The following is a 19,944-nucleotide window of genomic DNA, read 5'->3' on the forward strand; positions in this document are numbered from 1 at the left end:
ATCATCATTTGCACCATCAATATTTTCACCATCATCATCACCATCATCATCATCATTTTCACCATCATTTGCACAATCATCATCATTTGCACCATCATTTGCACAATCATCATCATTTGCACCATCATCGCTTCATTGTTAGATTTACGGCCATTTATATGTTTATTTATTGGTCCCTTAAACCACAAGAGACTTAAATTAAAACTCTGAGAAACTGTTGACAGATACCAGGTAAGTCCCATCAAACATCAACCCTTGCAGTTCCTCTTGAAGAAATTTTACCAGTGGCTAAGTACAAGGAAAGCCCTGACTCTACTAGTGTGTGTTTCAGATGGGTCGACTTTTCCACTATGTATCCGTCTGCCTTTGGGAAGATACTTAGTTCTCTCTCAGTACCTGCATCATGTTCTTCAGGTCAATTAGCTTAGAAATAAAGTCGTGCCATAAAATTGTGGCAACGAACGCTGGTAAGAACATCAACAAGAAACGGAAAAAATATGGGATATATACGATACTTATTAAATGAACCTGAAATTGATCTTATGGCACATGCTGTCAAATTACTGGTAAAAGCGGGCAAAATTTAATAGAATGGATCAAAAACTTACCTTATGAAGAGGTTACATATGACCGAATTTCCTGTATTTTTTTTTATATAAATAACAGAAAGGAAGAAGGAAAAACAAATGGGTAAAAAAAAAAAATAATCCATACACCAGATTACTGGTGTCCTCCGCTCATAAAATATCTGTAACAGTTAGACTTGAACAGTTGTGAGTTGAAACTTGGAGGGAAACAACTCTGGGGAAGCGAGTTCCAGAGAGATGCAGTTCGGGGAATGAAAGAATTCTGATAGGCAGAAGTTCTGCAATATGGCTGAGTGACATTCCAGTCATTAGCGCTACCAGATGCCCGTGTAGCACGAGGGAAGGCATGGAGAGGTGGCACCATGGACGCAACTTCATCTGAGCATTTGCCAAAAAAAATATCTAAAATAATGCAAGGGAGGCAACATTCCTTCTTACTTGCAGGGGAGGTAGTTTATATGTAATGGCAGGGTTGTTAATGATTCTAACAGCTTTGTTCTGAATTTTATCTAGTAGTCTTAATGCAACCTCTCCACAACCATTCCACAAGGGTGAGCAATATTCAAGCTGAGAGCGCACATGACTCTTAAAAATTATAGCTAACTGCTCATCGGCGAAGAGGTTACGGACTCTGTACAATAATCCAAGTTTCTCTGAGGCGGTTTTAGCAAGTGATCTGACATGAGAGGTCCAGCTGAGGGCACTGTTAAGTAAGACGCCAAGAACTTCAATACTTTTGGAGATGGGAATATTAGTAGCACTGAAGGTAATGTAAGAATCTGACAATATCTGTCTATTAGTATAAGTCACTTATTCGTTGTATTCAAATTCTGGACGTGACGCAGTTCCATCAGGCGAAAAAAAAATATATATATAGAAAGAACTGATCTATAACTGACCTTAAGAGGCAGTGATACATGTCCAAGATGTCTGCAATTGTCACATGTGTCTTCGTAGCTGGACACATTTGCCGTCAGATTCACGACTAGCGATGTATTTCTGTCGCCTGGGGGCAATTTTAACGTTCCATGTCCGTAGAAGCAACTGAAAAGAGAGGAGAAAGTGATGGGTGAATATTTGGGTGGAAAATGTGTGTGTGTGTGTGTGTGTGTGTGTGTGTGTGTGTGTGTGTGTGTGTGTGTGTGTGTGTGTGTGTGTGTGTGTGTGTGTGTGTGTGTGTTACAGATAAACAGACACTGACAAATAAACAAATGAATAAATATAATAGCTTTTCCAGTGTTCAGACGCGGTACCTCGTGAAGATATTAATGTATCTTGACGTGGCTCACAACACATCGTTCGTAGATGGATCGATGGATAGAAAGACAGACAGACATATACAGACAGACAGCTTGATACAGATAAAGGTGTAGGCAGACAGGTAGACATATAGACGAAGGCAGGAAGACAGAAAGGTAGGTAATACAGGTAGGCAGGTAGGTAAGTAGGTAGCCAGAGAGACAGACAGACAAATGCAAATATAAGTAACTATTTTTTCCTTCGTTTTACAAATATAAGTAACTATTTCTTTCCTTCGTTTTACAAATATAAGTAACTATTCTTTCCCTCTTTTACAGATATAAGTAACTATTTCTTCCCTCGTTTTACAGATACAGTATAAGTAACTATTTTATTCTTCCGTTTTCAGACGCGGTGCCCAGTGAAGAGGAGAGACTGCTGTATTCTGACGTGGCTGAGGTGTTGAGGGGATCACATCAGGTTATACATGATCTACAGCAATATAAGGGTGCTGCCAAAGAGATCAGGGAGGTGAGGGTTTATCTTGCATCTATCGCTGTGTGGTGTTTATCCATCTGTACGGTTAGCTCTCTCTCTCTCTCTCTCTCTCTAATCAATGTGTTTATCTATTTCATCTATCTGTCTTCATCTGTCGATCTATCAATTTTTATCTATCCCCAGGCCATAATTAGTCCTACCAAGATTAGGCGGGAGAGGCAGTGTGTGTGTGTGTGTGTGTGTGTGTGTGTGTGTGTGTGTGTGTGTGTGTGTGTGTGTGTGTGTGTGAGAGAGAGAGAGAGAGAGAGAGAGAGAGAGAGAGAGAGAGAGAGAGAGGAAGTGTATAGAGCAAGACAGACGGGAGAAAAGGGGGATTTAATGAATATGGAAGGATATGGGTGACGGTAGGTTGGGGGGGTGGGAGGGAGTGCGGGTGTGAGAGAGAGAGAGAGAGAGAGAGAGAGAGAGAGAGAGAGAATACATCTATTTATCCAGTTATTCAAATACTTATCCACTAATCTATCCATCATTCCATGCACCTACCGTCCCAACCACCCATCCATTCATTCACCTTTCCATCCATCCATCCATCTATCTACATCTATCTGTTCATTTACCTTCCCATCCTTCATCCATCCGTCCACTCACCTTCCTGCCCATCCATCCCTCCATCCCTCCACGGGCTTCCATCCATGTATCCACCTCGTCATCCATCCATCTATCTGTGTCAAAGCCTTCCACTCATCCACCCCTACATCCACCCATGTCTCCATCTACCTTCCCATACATTCATCCATCTCTACATCCACCCTTCTTTCCATGCACCTTTCCATTCATTCATCCATCCATAGATCCACCCAAATGTCCGTCCACCTCATCCATCCACCCACCCTCGTTCCCACCCATCCATTCACCCATCTGTTTATCTATCCATCCTTCCATCCATTTACCTTCCCATCCTTTCATCCATCCCTACATCCACCCGTCTCTCCATCCACCCTTCCAACCACCCATCCACTTCCCCTATCCTTCGTTCAGACTCCCCCGTGCGAGTTTATTGATCAATTATTAATACCACGTTGCCGTCAGAGCTGGGAGAGGAAAAGAACGAGAGAGAGAGAGAGAGAGAGAGAGAGATTCTGGACTTTAGTTTTTCTTCAAAATGACTTACTGTATTCCCCCCCCCTTTTAATTTCACAAGATTTTACAATCCATCCCAAAAACAATACAAAATATCAGTGTCAATGAATTTCTCGCAAGTTTAGTACGAATCGTCCATGGAAGTCATAAAAGCAAAACACTTCTTGAAACGATGCTATTTTAACTTTCCCCAAGCTGCAGTATTTCCTTCTTGAACACTGAGAGCTTTGGCAACAGTTTAACACTGCAGTGATGCTAGTCACGAAGAACTGCTACGGAAAGGATGTGCTGTTGAACCTTTTTTTTTTTCACCGAGCTACGAGAAATACGCTACAAAAGGAAAATATCTGGGCTAATTTAAGTTGAAAGAACTATAATACTCCTTTTCACAGTACAAAGAAACAGGAGCGTTTCCTGCAGTCTCCATTTTTCGTCCTAATTCCTTTCGAGGCAAAAGCAATCTTGGTCGGGACTCGAAATTGATCGCAAGGTAGTTTGTGAATCAACGTCCCTATCTAAGAGGCGGGAAGATGGTTTTTAGTGTTTGGTCCATCTTGCTCTTGTTTTGGTCTTCTGCTGGTAAACCACAAAGCCAGTTGTCATGCATCAGGTGTCATATTTTCAGGCTGGAATTGCGTGTTTTAAGGAGCATTTCCTCATTTCTGCTTCTGGAAATAGTTTGAGGTTTGGGTTCGCTGTGGAAAGTGTCCGTTAACTTGATTTTCAAATACTCTGCAAGAAGCTCCATGGTGTTCGGCAACCTTCTGGGCGTGTTGAGGAGACGCCTGACTATTGGCTGGCGTGGGTGATGACGTAGTGGGAAGGCGCGCTGTGATTGACTAGACCGTGTAGTGACGTCACGGGGAAGTGCGCTGTGATTGGCCCGCAGCACAGCACGACATTGCCTTATATGGTCACACGATGCACGTGCGTGGGGACGAAAACATAAGGTGTCTGGCTGTCTGTTACTGCAAAAACTCAAAAACGGGGAGGAAATTTGCAAAAGCCTCCTGTGGCAGAAGAGAGCAACGCAAAATAGCTTTATAACTGGAGTTAAACTGATGTTAGCGGTAAAGGAGTGACTACTATTTTTTTATATTTTTAACATCTGCGAACGCAGTGAAAACATTGATGTTCATTTGTTTCCCACCATGAATCTAACGCGCGGGAAAGGCGGCAGCGATGATAAGAGGGGTCACGCGGAAAGATGATGATATTTCCTGTGTTATCTTCTTTGGTAATCATAAAACTGCATAATATCACGATCGTAGTGGTGGTAGTAGTTGTAGTAGTAGTAGTAGTGGTGGTGGTGGTGGTGGCTGCAACCCCAGACTCATCTGGAAGTGAACCCGATGGACTGAAGACTGAAGCTGCCTCTTTGCAATTCACCATCTTTTCGGGAGGATAGGGAAGGTGTTGAGGGGCGTTTGTATAGCTGGGTAGTGTAACTGTGGAACCGACTGGTTATATCGGTGCTACCACAAAGAGGCGGCCCTCTCCAGCACCACAGTAATGACCCCCCCCCACACACACACACCTTTCATCAGTACAACACACAGACCATGATACACACACACACACACACACACACACACACACACACACACACACCTTTTATCAGTACAACAAACAGAGCATGATACGGTATTTCTGGTAAACGTGTGTGTGTGTGTGTGTGTGTGTGTGTGTGTGTGTGTGTGAGAAAGAGAGAGAGAGAGAGAGAGAGTCAAATCCACAAACACTTGTGCTCATAAATGTTTTAACTTAAAAAAAAAACATTGTTCTCCACCCTTCTGAATTACTCTGCAAATGACGACAATTTCCCCCATTACAAAACTATACCGTTACTCCTTTCACTCTAACTTGGTCTAAAATTGCTCTATACTCTTTTTACTTTGTTCCATCAATGCATTCACTCATCATTCGGTGTGAAAAAGTTAGGGAGGAAAAGGGATGAAACTCCTGTTGTGTCATATTCCAAGTGGTTATTGGGATTTCGCAACACCTTTACTTCAGCGATTATTCTGCACATTAGGCTACACTTCAGTATCCTCCTGTACGTCATGAATGCAAACTGTGTCTGTATGAAAACATAATGTATAAGAGAATCTAAGTTCGGATAATATTCAGTAGCCTAAACGTCACAACCGTAGTTCATCTATTATGAAATATTTTCCATGAAATATAATCGTTTGTTAACACTTTTCTATGACACTTCCGTCACAAATGACTCCTGAAAGGGTTAGTGACCTCAGAGAGGCATAAGGCCCCCAAGAGCGACGGGATCAAACAGGAAAACATAACGTGATACATAAATTTAAAACACACACACATGAGAGAGAGAGAGAGAGAGAGAGAGAGAAAGAGAGAGAGAGCGCAGGTGGGAAGGAGTGGTAATTTAGGGGTCTAGCTGGATAATAATAGTTGTCTGTTGATAACGAGAGAGAGAGAGAGAGAGAGAGAGTCAAAACAAAAGCTAGAATGATTGCACGTGGAAAATATATGAAAAGTATATATATCATAAATAACCAATGATATAAAGAAAAGGGCGGTCCCGCAGAAACAAAACAAAATGTAGAGAATACTATATCTGATCAACATTCTACTTATTATATCACGCCGGAACAAAATACACAGCAGAAAATTACATCAAAATACCTCATACAATCGCTTCAAAACAAAACGCATCGCTGAAAACGTAAGAAATCAACTCGGCTCAATAGATCACCCCACAACAAAGCACACTGCAAAGAATAACACTACGCAGGAAATTAAAAATGAAAAACAAAAATCATGTATTGCTTCCTCGTAAGGCATCCCCACACCAGCTGGTCAGGGTAGAGCTGGTTTTCTATGGACTGGAAGCTAACTCCGGTGCCAAAACAACCCAATTACTTCCCGAAAGATGCTGAAAAATATTGGAAGAAATATCTGATATATAATATGATTTCCATTCAATTCTGACTCTATCGCAAAATGCCTTAATCCTTCAAGGGGTGGCAACAAACGAATCACCTCCACGTCACCCAGTCCTCTGCCATTTGGCTGCCCTTTTTCCAACTCTCAACCCCCTCTGTCATTTCAGCCGCCTCTCCACCCCAATCCTCCATCATACCTTCGGTCTCCCTCTCCCCACCTTTCCTGAACTCAATACACTCTCCTTGTCAGTCTCTTCGATAAATACAGTATTAAGCTTCAGAGAAGATTCGGTGTTTGTACAGGTAACCCAGTGTATCCGAATCCATATCCACACAGCTGACTAACCTTAACCTCACCCTTAGCACTGAAATTACTGTTTTGGGTGATTTTAGTGTCTATATTGTCGAATGGTTATCGCATTCTGCCAGGGCTGACAATACTGGTCTAGAATGCAAGCTGTCTGCAGAATCGTTTAATCTCACGCAGTTGGTAATGCAACCAACCAGAACACCAGATAATGTTGACCACAACGCCTATCTCATGGATCTATTCCTGACATGATATTCTCCAACCACGGTCTCATCAAAGCCTAATTAGTCGGCTCCCCAAAACATCCCCGTTCTGACACAGTCAGGGTGACCCGATGGCACTTTCATAGCGCAGACTGGGACGGATTCAGAAATTATCTCGCTGACATTCCATGGCAGTCTTTCTTCTCTGGTGACATCAGTTCTTCCCAGTCCCACATTTATGGCTTCATACAAACTGGAATGGAATTGTTCATTCCAAGTCAACAGTTCACCAAAAGATCTGACTCCCCAAAATGGTTTGATAGCAAATGTGCCACGGCAACGGCCCAAAATCACTTATTCAATTTAAAACTGCAAGAAACCATGCAAAAGCATTAATGAATCTTGTTAAATCAAACTTCCTTCACAGCCAAGCATCCAAATTACTAAACAATCCTAATGACAATAGAATATTCTGATCAAATCTAAATTCTTTCGATAATAACTTTAACAAGTTATTCCATTCCCCAACAAAAATCTTCACCTGGTAACATCACAAATGACCCACATGGTAAAGCAAATATCCTTGCCAGTACATTTGCCAGAAATTCTACTTAAGAGAGTGTCAGACAGAACGTCCCAGTATTAGAAATTGACTCTCCCAAAACTGCTCCTCTTAAGATAGACTAGATACGTAAAAGCCATACTAGACAATTTACCATCCAACAAAGCTCCAGGCCCACACGGAATTCCTCCAATTGTTTTAAAAAAGTGCTCCCCAGAACTTGCTTCTGTTCAAGCTAAATCATTCAGACTATGCATACGTACTTCATTCCCTAATTCATGGAAAGAAGCCAATAGCCACCCAATTCCGAAGAAAGTTACCCTGACCCCTCTGATTACAGACCAATAGCTATCTCGTCTTCTCTTGGTAAAGTACTGTATGTGAAATTGTAATGAATAAGCACATAGCTAAATATCTTGAATCCAACAACTTAGTGATAGACGGTATGGTTTTCGCCACAACAGATCCACCGTTGATATACTCAATCTCCTGACTCACACCATCCCCATGGAGAAACTCATGCAGTTGCCCTTGATACTTCTAAAGCTTTTGACAGGGTGTGGCACTGTTCCCTGCTATCTAAATTCCCTTGCCATGGACTAATGTCTTTTGTTCCTCTGATTTCCTCATATCTCAGTGACACTTAAACATACCTGGATTGAGTAGAGGCAGAAACTTATAGGCTGAAACTTCCAGGCACAAAAAAAAAATAAATAAATAAATAAATAAATAAAAAAGTGAATCTCAGTTTGGACTTTGACTCTACTTGTGGCTGAGTTTCCCTTTCTCTCTGTATATCGAAACCACATGCCCTAAGTTCTTCATGCTGGAAACAAGAGTGAACACGCGAATCTCCGGCACGGATTACCCTGTCGGGCATGCCAGCGTTACGTGCGTGGATGAAACTGAAAACACGTCATTCCAGTGTGAGATTATTATACATCTGCACCTTTCTGCTTCGACTCTGTAGTTTCCCAGCAGAATATCAGACATCCACTCATCTCTTTATCAAATACATAGTCTGTTAATACTCTGTTTGGCATAATTTTGATAATTACTACCATGGGAGCAATGTGCAATTTTCATTCCACTATGCATGCGCTGAGGGCAATCGCGAACCTCCAGCACGGATCACCCAGCGCGTATGACTGGGACGTGTAACTAATAAGATTATCAACAACTCATAGTTTCAGCATAGACGTTTACTCTGTTTACGATGATGAGTTAGTTTCACCTTTCGTTGGTTGATAGCCAAGTGTATTCATACTGGACGATTTATTTGACCAGAAACCATGGAGACTGTCCTACTTCATACCCTTCCGCCTCAGTAAATTCCACGCAACCAAGACCTAGCACTCCAGTTGTAGGAGTGGCCCAGTTTTGTCAGATGAAAACACACCAACTACAGTACAGTGGGTGAGTTTCCTGCCTGTAAGAGTGGTTACTGCGTAGCAAGTTGCCAAGCTTGTGGCTATGGTACATTTCAACCTCATGGCAATACCTCCCAGGGTACATGGTAGCTTATCATTTACTACAGTACCTTCTAAATTATATAAATATGCAAATAATGACAGAAATACCTAAAAAAGCGGCGGACCGAAGAAGAGGTCCTCACGCGGTCCCACTGAAGCAAGGAAAAAAAATATATACGACTGACCCTGTTGACTGGTATTTCACAACACTCCTTCCATAACGATTTATTCTCCCTATTATTACTTCATACCAGTATTATTTGCAAACTATGCCGATACTGAACAAATTTAAGTAGAGAATATTCAGGTGTAATAATAATTAAGGGGGAAATGCAAATGAGTTTGTTTATGGATTTAAGTTGGCTAATTCGATTGTGTTGTGATGCGTATTTGTTTATTTCCCCTGTAATAGGTGCAGAGTCATTCCGTTTATAGAAATAAATTCAAACGAGAAAAATGGCCTCAACCTAATCTAAGACAGCCTGACCTAATTAAGCCAAACTATAAAACGTAATCTATCCACAGAGTGAAACAGATTACTAAAAGAACTAAAAGGAAAATTATAAAGCCTATGTACTCGTACTACGGTTGGCATCTGAATTCTTGACGGGAAAGTGGGACCTCAAATTATACCTGCCAAAGTTAGAGAAAGGGAGGGGAGGGTTAACCACAACTTGTATTTTAGACGTAGTATATAAATAACTCAATATTTACCTCACAGTCATCTCCTTTTTTAATTCTTGCAATCAGATGATACATTCCACGTATGCTATCAATATATCTATCTATCAATTGCCAGACGCCATAATCCCGTAAGGGGTGGCCATTTGACTTTGAGTTATTTGTTTTACGGGGAGGGGCACTAATCCACCAACCCACTTGCTGACACGTAGGGAGCACGTATGATTTGGTTATATGGTTACCACCCAGCGTTGTAAATGGTTTCTTGGCTTACAGGAAACCATTTGGCTTGTCACTCAATGTAAAGCCACCTGTAAAGGAAAGAAAAGCAATAAGTGACAAGAGAGATGGGAGAAATAGGAAGAGAGGACGACAGGCACAAAAAAAGAATGATAAAGGCTAAAGAAGAAGTAGGCAGCACTACATCAAGTGAGTGGATGATGGTCGCCACCACCTACCACCCTATCAATCGATTTATGTAATTTAGAAAAAGTAATCACATAGTGAAGAGGTTAAGGAAGGCATTATCTAATCCCTCAGTCTGGAAAATCTCTCATGATGAATAAAACCATCTGGATACTGTATAGCTTAAATACAGTGCAAAAGGCATATGAGTCAAGGGACTTAAATCACAACCCTTACCATAACCATCATCACTTCCATTACAACCACTACCACCACTACAACCACCACCACCACCAGAACAATAACCATCACCATCAACACTATAACCACTACCACCATCACTTCAACAACAATCACCACCATGAGGACCACCATCACCACATCAACTACCACCATCAATTCAACAACCACCACCACTGTTATTACAAAAAAAAGCATCAAAATAACATATTTGTTCATATATTTCAATTCAGTACCAAATAATGTTCGGTATAAGAGTAGCTATTTGATCCAACGTTACATATATGATTTGTTGATACAAATATTATGCACCTGAATCATTAAAAATGATAGATAATTGAGGTTTTGTTGACTTACTTTTTTCTTTTTTTACTTAATTACTGGATTTTTATTTCGGTATTAACTACTAAAAAGCAGGGTTTGGGTAATGCTGGAGAGGGATGGCTTGATGCAGTGGCACCAATATAACTGGCCCAATCCACTGCCTGATTATATAAACATCTCTCACTTCCTACCCTATTTCCCAAAAGAAAGATGATTGACAGCAGAATGGCAACTCCAGCCTGAAGTCCGCAGGCTCACATCACAATAAGCTTAGGGCCATATCAAAAGCAGCCGTCACATCCTACTGTTGAGAATAACATGCACACCATTCTACTGTACTGATTATCTGCGTAATGTTCCACGGCAATCACTAACCTGTATGTCCATTGGCAGGCCATCAGTGACCCTGGGGATGAGTACCAGCGTCGTGCATGGGAGATGGTCACCCCTCTGGTCCAGAAGCTCAAGCAATTCTACCTCTTCTCCAATGATATCGGTAAGCCGTGACGCTGCTGAGATGAGTAGGGATGTGTTGTGATCTGTGGAGGATGCCAGGCACCCATTCCTTACCAATTTTCTCCCAGTCAGTTGCCAGATGTCTTAATACCATAAGGGATGGCCATCAATAAATCACCGCATCACCCTGTAATCTACCATTTGGCTGCCTTCTCTACAACTCTCACCCCTTCTCATATACAGTACCTCTCCACTTCATCCCTTCACCTTATCCTTGGTCTCCCCCTCCTCCTCACTCACATACAGTATACTCTTCTTGTCAATCTCTCATTCTCCATTTTTACTTATGCATATGTTTACGTTCATATTTTGAGACAGTTAACAATACTAAAGTTTCTTTCCACCTCAGTCCCATGCAATCTTCTAGTCAATCTCTTTCTCTAGTTTTAATTAGGCATATGTTTATGTTTATATTTTCAGACAATTGACCATACTAAACTTTTCTTACCTACACCAGTCCAGATTTTCATCCTTTTGACTTATATCACATTGCTCAGTTGCACCATCCACTACAGCATCACGTTTTAGTGTTAGTCTATCGTTATACTAAGCCCTCAAAATGACGAGATGCAATTTTAGGCCAAGTAAAAGTAAAAGGAGTATAGCATGTGTATGGTCCTTCACCTGATGGCAGCTCTTTATGTGCCACAACCTTCAACCATTCCCCACTCTATTACCCATCCCAGAAGTCATCATCCCATGGCATGTTAAATTTTTTCTTATACATTACTTATGCATCTACACATTACAGTACAACACAGAGATGATATACAGTACAGAACAGTCCAACAGGATACTGAATTGTACAATAATACTTACAATCTACTTCAATGTGAATAAAAAATAAATAAATATGGTAATACGTAAGTGATTATTAAGGTGTAATGTTGAAAATAAATCACAGTGGATGTACAATAATACAAAGCCTGTCAAGCTCACCTGAATACGAATCACATGGTCATCTTCTTGTGGTCTGACATGCCACCCTAGCTCCTTCTCAGTAATGGTACGGATCCTTAGCACCTTCTCTGTAACAGTGCAGCTCCCTAGCACCTTCTCTGTAAAAGTTTATTCTTGTTTAAGTGAGTGAAGCAAAAACACAGTACAGTACAAGAGTGAAATTTGATGTGAAAATTTTTTTCCTATAATGGCTTGTAAAATTTCTGTACATGAAAAGCACCAAAACTTTGTTCTCTTAGCTACTGAACCAACCATAGTGTATCATACCATTCTGCAGCTGTTGTGAAAATTGCCTTTTAGTAGCACCAAACTTTTCCCCCCAAAGAGCCAAGTAAAGTCCCCCCCCCTCCCCCCCAAAAAAAATAATATAGGCAAGAACACTGCACCAGTCTTTTTGTTTTATTTTACTTAAGCCATCAGGCTAATCATGGCATGTAGTACCTCTCTCAACCAGTCATGAAAACAACCTTCCAGTGGTAATGGTCATTAAAAAAAATAAATAAATAAAAAATGTAAAAAAAAAAAAAATGTACAGTCTTACTCACTCTGACACAGTCCACACTGTGATGGGGACACCTATTTCTTGACATACAGTATATTACACCACAACCACTTCACTACCAGGAGTCTTTTGGAAGCCTCCAGCATCTCTGTCATTCCATACCTCTCTCACTCTGTTATCACTCTCCTTTTTCTCCCCCTCTCCTCCCCTTCACCAAACTCATACATAATACTAAACTTCCTCATATATATTCTAAGATGCATTTCCTTCTGGCATTCCAACAGAGCTGATAGTTCCGAGGATCCTGGCTGAACTCTGTGGGCCGGACCGATCACCTACCCAGCATCTGGAGACACAACAGGCTCTCGTTAAACAGTTTGCAGAAATACTGGAGTTCACCCTAAAGTTTGATGAGCTGAAGGTATGTTTCTCTCTCTCTCTCTCACACACACACACAATACTGCAGTTTTTTAATTACCACTTGTTGAACAGTTTGCAGAAATACTAGAGTTCATGCAAAAGGTCAGTTGATGGAAATATCAGCCATCATATTGTTCTTGTTTTTTCTTTATTGTTTTTTCTTATTTGATTTTTTAAAACTCAGTGGACACTTGATTGGCTGTTACTGTTTTTTATATATACCGGTACTTTTTATATTGCACTTTTTATTATGGATACATATTATTTTTTATAGTACATGCAGTTCTTATTACTGTATAAGCAGGGGATGTATTCCAAAATATCACCATGACACAAGGTGATTGAGGAGGTTAAAGCACTCAAACAGACATGACCCACAAGGGTTTACATCTGAGAGGTGACAGGGGTTTATTGCTCAGATAATGCAACTCAGAGGAAAGTGAGGTTCATCACCCTCACCTTAGTTGGGACTGAGAACACTGAAGAAAGAGTAGGAGGAGGAAGAGGAATGTTGAGTGAAAAAGATGCATCAGGATAAGGTAGCCTGGAGATGTTTCTGTCACTGCCATTCCCTGTCTGGGAGTTGCCAGGGTGGACTAAGACAATAACGGCAATAACATATTACAAGATTTTACTTAACATAATTTGGCATTTCATCACACTAACCCCCACTAACTATCATCCCAGATGACAACGCCCGCCGTCCAAAATGACTTTAGCTACTATCGGCGCACAGTGATGCAGACTCGGATCAAGCAGCACGGGGGTGCGGGCGAGGCGGGGCCAGACGAGGGAGCGTTAATTGACCACCAGCTGGCCAACAAAATGAGTCTCTTCTATGCCAACTCAACACCCATGCTTAAGATTCTCAGCGAGGCCACATCAAAGTTTGTCACTGAGGTATGGAAGTACTATATATACAAGGTGTCATGGGTGGAAGAGGCTTTTCTTTGGGAAATAATTGATAGTAAAAAATGCTAAATCAACCTGGGTTCAGATTTCAACCATTACAGAGCCACAGTTACTGCTGACTATGTAAGTGAAAAATGAGGAAGATCATTTTCACTCATAGAAGCATCAGTAACTGTAGCTCCAAAACATTATGGTTTATGCTGGCAGAAGGGTTTAAAAATATGTAAGACAAAGACAGAGGAACTGAAGATGGTGGAAGTAGATGCTGGTGTGGTGTGGGATTGGTTACATGCTTACTGAGCACAGGCACTAATTTGTGAGCACCCTTCCCACAAAATCAGTGGAATTCAAACTTGTGACAGAACATCCTTTGAACCTAACCAACTAAGTACAACACAAAATCTTCAAACTTAACCAACTAAGTCACAGAGTTCCCACTATGTTCATCCTAAACTGTTTCCCCCTCCAGCACAAGGAGATCCCACTGGAGAACACCACAGAAACACTGGGCACCATGGCCAAGGTCTGCCAGAGGATGCTAGAAAACCCGTGAGTACCAGAAACTCACAGTCCTCAATTATATTTGTTTACTTTAACTTGGTCCAGATTTTCATCCTTTTGCAGCTTGCCTCATGTACCTCTGTGGCAGAAAGACACTGCTGCCACTGTACATACTTTCATAGCACTTCTTTGTGACTAGCATCTGTTTCTTACAACTCAGTATTCAAGATGGAGAGATGGGAATTTTAGGCCAAGTTAAAGTGAAATGAATGTACCCTACAGCATGCCACATATGTTATCTGAGAGGATCATGTTGAGTCACATGGAGAGACAGACAGACAAATAAGGAAGTAAGGAAATGTTGTGGTGTCGACATGGATGTGATTTGAGAGTGTAAGAGAGATATTTTGATGATCTGGCCATATGGGGAGGACAAAGACTGAAAGACTGACAAGAGTGTATGTGAGTGAGGTGGTGGCAGAGACCATGGAAGAGATGAAGGGATAGAGAGAGGATGATGTAAGATAGAGGAAAGGTAGACAAATGGCAAAGGATGCAGTGTCATGGAGGTGATTTGTTTGTGTCCACCACTTACTGGATTAAACCATCTGGTTGTAGACAGAAACAGACATTTGTTCTAACCTGACAAAGATCACTGACCCTTTGCAGCTCAGCTGACAACCAGTAGTTATATTGGACAGCCAGTTTGACTGGTAAGCATGGAGACACATTTCTACATCATAATCATGACAGAATTTCATGCAACAGTGGTTAGTGTTTGAGCTGTGGAAGTGGCCCATTACAAATAAAATGCAACTTCATATAAAACAACTTCAACTGAGACTTACATTTAGGAGGGTGAGGTATGATCACTGAGGATAGGGCTGTAAGAGGTAGACCAAAAAAAATAGGAAGTCATAGTGTGTGACCTTAGTGATAACAGCTGAATAGAGGCTGCCAGAGATTGAGAAGTACAGATAGCCACCATTAGGTGATCAAGGCCGATGCAAGTAAGCACACTGAAGCCATTATAAATGAAACGAAACAGTTTGGGGAAGTTAAAATGATGAGAAACACTCATCTATCATTCAAAACAGCTAAATGATTTACTAAATTTCTATGCCCACTCACCACAACCCATTCGCATCTAGAAAGTTGATAGTGCAGTTCTGACAGGAGAAGACTCAGTTGTTCAGTCTCCATTCAGTATTGCAGTAGTGCTTTTAGCTCTACAACCCTGCGCCGATTCTGCCCACATGCTTATAGTGCATTCCTTTTAATTAGACAGAGATTTTCGTTTTTTTGCAGCTTATTTGCCTTACCTCAGTGGCAGAATAAGACAATACTACAGCTCCACATTCTTTCTATAACACTTTTTCCTGACTAGCACCATATTCTTGTGTTAATCTCTTGGTACAACTCTGCAGGCACGATGGAGAAATGGTAATTTTACACCTAATTAAACCAGACATAACAAGACAATACTGTATTACTGTCCTATATCCTATCAGTAACACTTCTTTGTGACTAACGTCTTATTCTAGTATTAATCTCTTGTTGCAGTTCAGTACTTAATATAGATAGATGGATTATTTTATGCCTAGTCAAAGTGAACATAATGTATTTAATATCTGTACCGTAACCACTCACCCCCAACCCATTCGCCCCCAGAGAGTTGATAGCACGGTTCCGACGGGAGGAGACACAGTTGTTCATCCTGCGTGTGATGGTAGCACTCATCATCCTCTATGACCATGTTCATCCCAGCGGAGCCTTTGTCAAAACTTCAAACGTCAATGTAAGTCTGTGTACTTTTGTGATTCTCTGCCAAATCTTCCTTCATACTGTGTGTGTGTGTGTGTGTGTGTGTGTGTGTGTGTGTGTGTGTGTGTGTGTGTGTGTGTATGTTCTTACCTAATTGTTCTTACCTAATTGTATCTTTACAGGAATGAGTCAAGCTCGTACTGTCCCGTATCTTAAACCATATTTATCGTACATATCCTTAAATTTGTGAATTGTTTTGGCGCACACTCAGGGATAAGTAAGGTTGGTCATTCTTATCTTAAACATCAGGACCAACTTGCCCAGCCCCGGACTCCTACGCTCCTCATGGGGCAACATAGGACTGGATGATGGATGGATGGATAATAATAATAATAATAATAATAATGACCAACTTGCCTAGCCCCGGGCTCCTATGCTTCTCATGGGGCAACATAGGATTGGATGATGGATGGATGAATAATAATAATATTAAAATGCACTAAAGGTGTTAAATGAAGCCAAAAGAAATGTAAAGATACTGTTTTTGCCCCCAGGTGAAGGGATGTGTTAAGGTGCTGAAGGATCAACCAGCATCAAGCTCTGAAAACCTACTCAATGCATTAAGGTGGGTTAAGGAATGATGGATATACAGATAGATAGACAGACAGATCAGAAAAATATGGATGGATGGATGGATGGATGGGCAGACAGACAAACAGACTGATGCATAAGTAGATGGGTGGCCAAAAAGATAGACAAATAGATAGGCTGAGACAGATATATAGTACAAGAGGAGAAAATGAAAAGTGAAGTGCTCTATATAAATAGATTTTGGTGCTGAGAAAGGGAGAGTATGATGCAGGTGTTATCAGTAAAGATAGCATATCCATAAGTAGTGAGAGAAAACTGGATGGAATGTTGCAATAGAGAAGAGAGGAGAGACTTGATGACAGAGACAACTTTCAGTATCTCACAGTCCATTTCTTTCCCTTGATGGAACTAGGCCACTCACACAACTCGAATGCTAGGTTGTGATTGCATAAAACTCAATAATGATGATGATGATGATGATAATGATGAATATCATGTTAATATGGATGATGATGACAATGATGATGATGATGATGAATATAATGTTAATGCAGATGATGGTACAGAGAATGGCAATAATGACGATAATGATGAAGATCATGACGATACTGATGATGAAGATAATGACAATTATTTACTTCCAGGTATACAACCAAGCACCTCAACGATGACAACACCCCAAAGCACATCAAGACCCTGTTGGCTGTATAACATCAGCTCATTGCCCACCGTTGCCACCACCACCACCAGTCACAACATTACTCTTTCCGCTAGGCATCGCATTGAATTCGGAGTGGTTCGGAAAATCTTGTTCAGACCTCTTCCTTACCAGTTTCTTCTGCATACTAACTGTCAATATTCTCTCATCTCTCGGTATTAACAGTAGAAAACATTACAAATTTATTCTGCATATTAGCCATCAATATTCTCTTGTCGATCAGTATTAAAAAAAAAAAAAAAAAAAAAAAAAAAAAGTTACACCGCCATATCTTCTCATATGCTACTGATCTAAATTGTCAGCATTGGAACACTTTAAACAGTATACAAAGATGGTTTCTCTGCCCATTTATTCTGCATATTAAACCTCCAAATCCTCTTGTATGATGCAAATGAAACTATGTTGGAATCAAATTAGTTTAAACAGCAAACCAGTGAATGTCACAAAATAAATTACTATGGATGAGGTGCACAGAATACAAACAACACACAAGAGAATGCTACCAATACAAAGCAAACTGCTAAGGAAGAGGTGCACATGATACAAGAGTAAGGAAGAGGTGTACAAATAAAGAGTAAGGAAGATGTGCACATGATATAAGCAGCACACAAAAGAATAACAGAATAAACTGTTAAGGAAGAGGTGCTACGAACCCTCCTATGCCACCTTAAATATGACTCGTACAAACACCACGTAACAATGTTTTCGATACAGAATAAACTGCTAAGGAAGAGGTGCTACAAAGCCTCCTTCACCACCTAAGATATTACTTGTGGTGTCGTGGCACTCCTTCTTCTGCTCCGTTTACCATTTTTGATACAGTATTCTCGAAGCAGGTTTAGCATGGGTCTCTGAGGTGTTATGCCCTTGCTGTGACACAAGTTAGTGATCCTTCTCAATTCTCTCCCCATTCTTCTTCACCTTACTTTACATGTGATTTATCCTTCTCTTTCATCAACTTATTCCATTTCTCTCCTTCCTTTTCTTCTGTATTCTTTCTTCTCCTTCTTTGTATTACTGTATTTCATTTCTTTCATTTACACTTCATTCTTCTCCTTCTTCATCTTATTCAGTTACTCTCCTTTCTTTTTCTTCTGCTTTCTTCCTTCTTCTTCTGTTTCCTTCCTTCTTTCTCTGCTTCCTTCCTTCTCCTACGTCATTTTATTCCATTTCTTTCCTTCCTTAACCCCTGCTTCCTTCTTCATCTTCTTCCATTTTCTCACCTTCCTTTACCTATTTCTTCCCTATGTATCTTTCTTATTTCTCCCCTCCCTGTTCTCATACTTTCTTCCTTTACTGTACATACCAAACATGGACCCATGACATAACCACACATTTTGTCATACTGTGTGATATATATAGATTCCCTTTTTTATATATATGAAGTTGATATATAGACAGCATGTGTGTGTGTGTGTGTGTGTGTATGTGTGTATCTGAGTGAAGAATAACCAAAGATAAAATATTGTTCTATCTTTAACCCACTGAATTTGAGGATGTTGTTTCATTTTCTTCTTGCCATCTCCCAAGTCAGGATTCCAGGGGCTTGAATAGTGAGTGAATGAGAATGTGGCTCATGAAACTTGTTTTTTTTTTTTTTTCTGCGGTGATGATGATGATGATGATGATGATGATGATGATGACAAATGATCTGACACTCTGATTCAGCTGATGACAGACTTTTTGAACTAGTTGGGGGGGGAGGTTAGTACTTAAATAAACCCCTTTAGTGTAAGAAGCCTTTCTTAAGTTGAATGAATTAATCTGGCAGCAGCAAAAATATGATAAAAATTGACTTATACTTGCATTTAAGGGTTATCATGTTCAGTAGCCATTTTTTTTTTTTTTTAATTCTTACAGCGGACCTCTAACAGGGATGGGGTTAATGAAGGCTGTATCAAACCCCTCCATTATAATATCTAGTAGTGAAGGGGTACACGAGTAATATCAAACCCATTCAGTCCATATATCCTCTCCACAATGAATATCATCTGGAGACAGCATGAGTAAAATGAAAAATACAGTACTATTATTCATTAAAAAAAAAAAAAAAAGAGGCATAAATTGAAAAATACTATTATTCATTAAAGGAAAAAAAAAAAATTCCCCTACACTGAATAAAACTGTCTAGAGACTAAAGTGAAAAACATAAAACTACATTACTGGACTGAAGGGGTGAAGCCTATTTTGTATTCACCTAAATGAAATAAGGGCACAACAAATTTGAGAGATTGGTCAATAAGCGATTATTTCCTGCTTTATAGTGGAACCCAAGCACTCTTATGGTATCACACATCCTTAGGGACCCTGATAAAGAGCCGGTGGCACTGTACACATTGAGTGAAACTAAAGAGTTGCATCATCCACCCAAAAGCCAAACCTCCTCTTATTTCCATGCATCTTAACATGGGGAAGGACCCTGATCTAATCCTGGTGAGGTCCTGACTACGACAAGGAGGCATTGTTCTCTGCATGGTGTAT

The 19,944-nt window shown here is 40.5% G+C and overlaps 1 protein-coding gene across 2 annotated transcripts in view; it reads left to right on the plus strand.

Annotated features, from left to right (window-relative positions):
* Positions 1 to 19,023, plus strand: part of LOC145397683 (CYFIP-related Rac1 interactor B) — a 55,100-nt gene extending 36,077 nt beyond the window's left edge. The window contains exons 3-10 of one of the 2 annotated variants that reach the window (XM_080270722.1): positions 2,236 to 2,357; positions 10,973 to 11,075; positions 12,842 to 12,978; positions 13,665 to 13,877; positions 14,359 to 14,438; positions 16,062 to 16,188; positions 16,709 to 16,779; positions 17,390 to 19,023. In XM_080270722.1, coding sequence (XP_080126848.1) covers positions 2,236 to 2,357; positions 10,973 to 11,075; positions 12,842 to 12,978; positions 13,665 to 13,877; positions 14,359 to 14,438; positions 16,062 to 16,188; positions 16,709 to 16,779; positions 17,390 to 17,456 — 920 coding nt within the window. In that variant the 3' untranslated portion in view covers positions 17,457 to 19,023. The remainder of the gene's footprint in view (positions 1 to 2,235; positions 2,358 to 10,972; positions 11,076 to 12,841; positions 12,979 to 13,664; positions 13,878 to 14,358; positions 14,439 to 16,061; positions 16,189 to 16,708; positions 16,780 to 17,389) is intronic. The other variant, XM_080270723.1, reaches the window with a different exon arrangement.
* The last annotated feature ends 921 nt before the right edge of the window (positions 19,024 to 19,944 follow it).

The sequence above is a fragment of the Coenobita brevimanus genome, chromosome 42, assembly GCF_032717465.1.
Source record: "Coenobita brevimanus isolate Jiangsu-jjx chromosome 42, ASM3271746v2, whole genome shotgun sequence".
NCBI classification, from domain to species: Eukaryota; Metazoa; Arthropoda; class Malacostraca; order Decapoda; family Coenobitidae; genus Coenobita; species Coenobita brevimanus.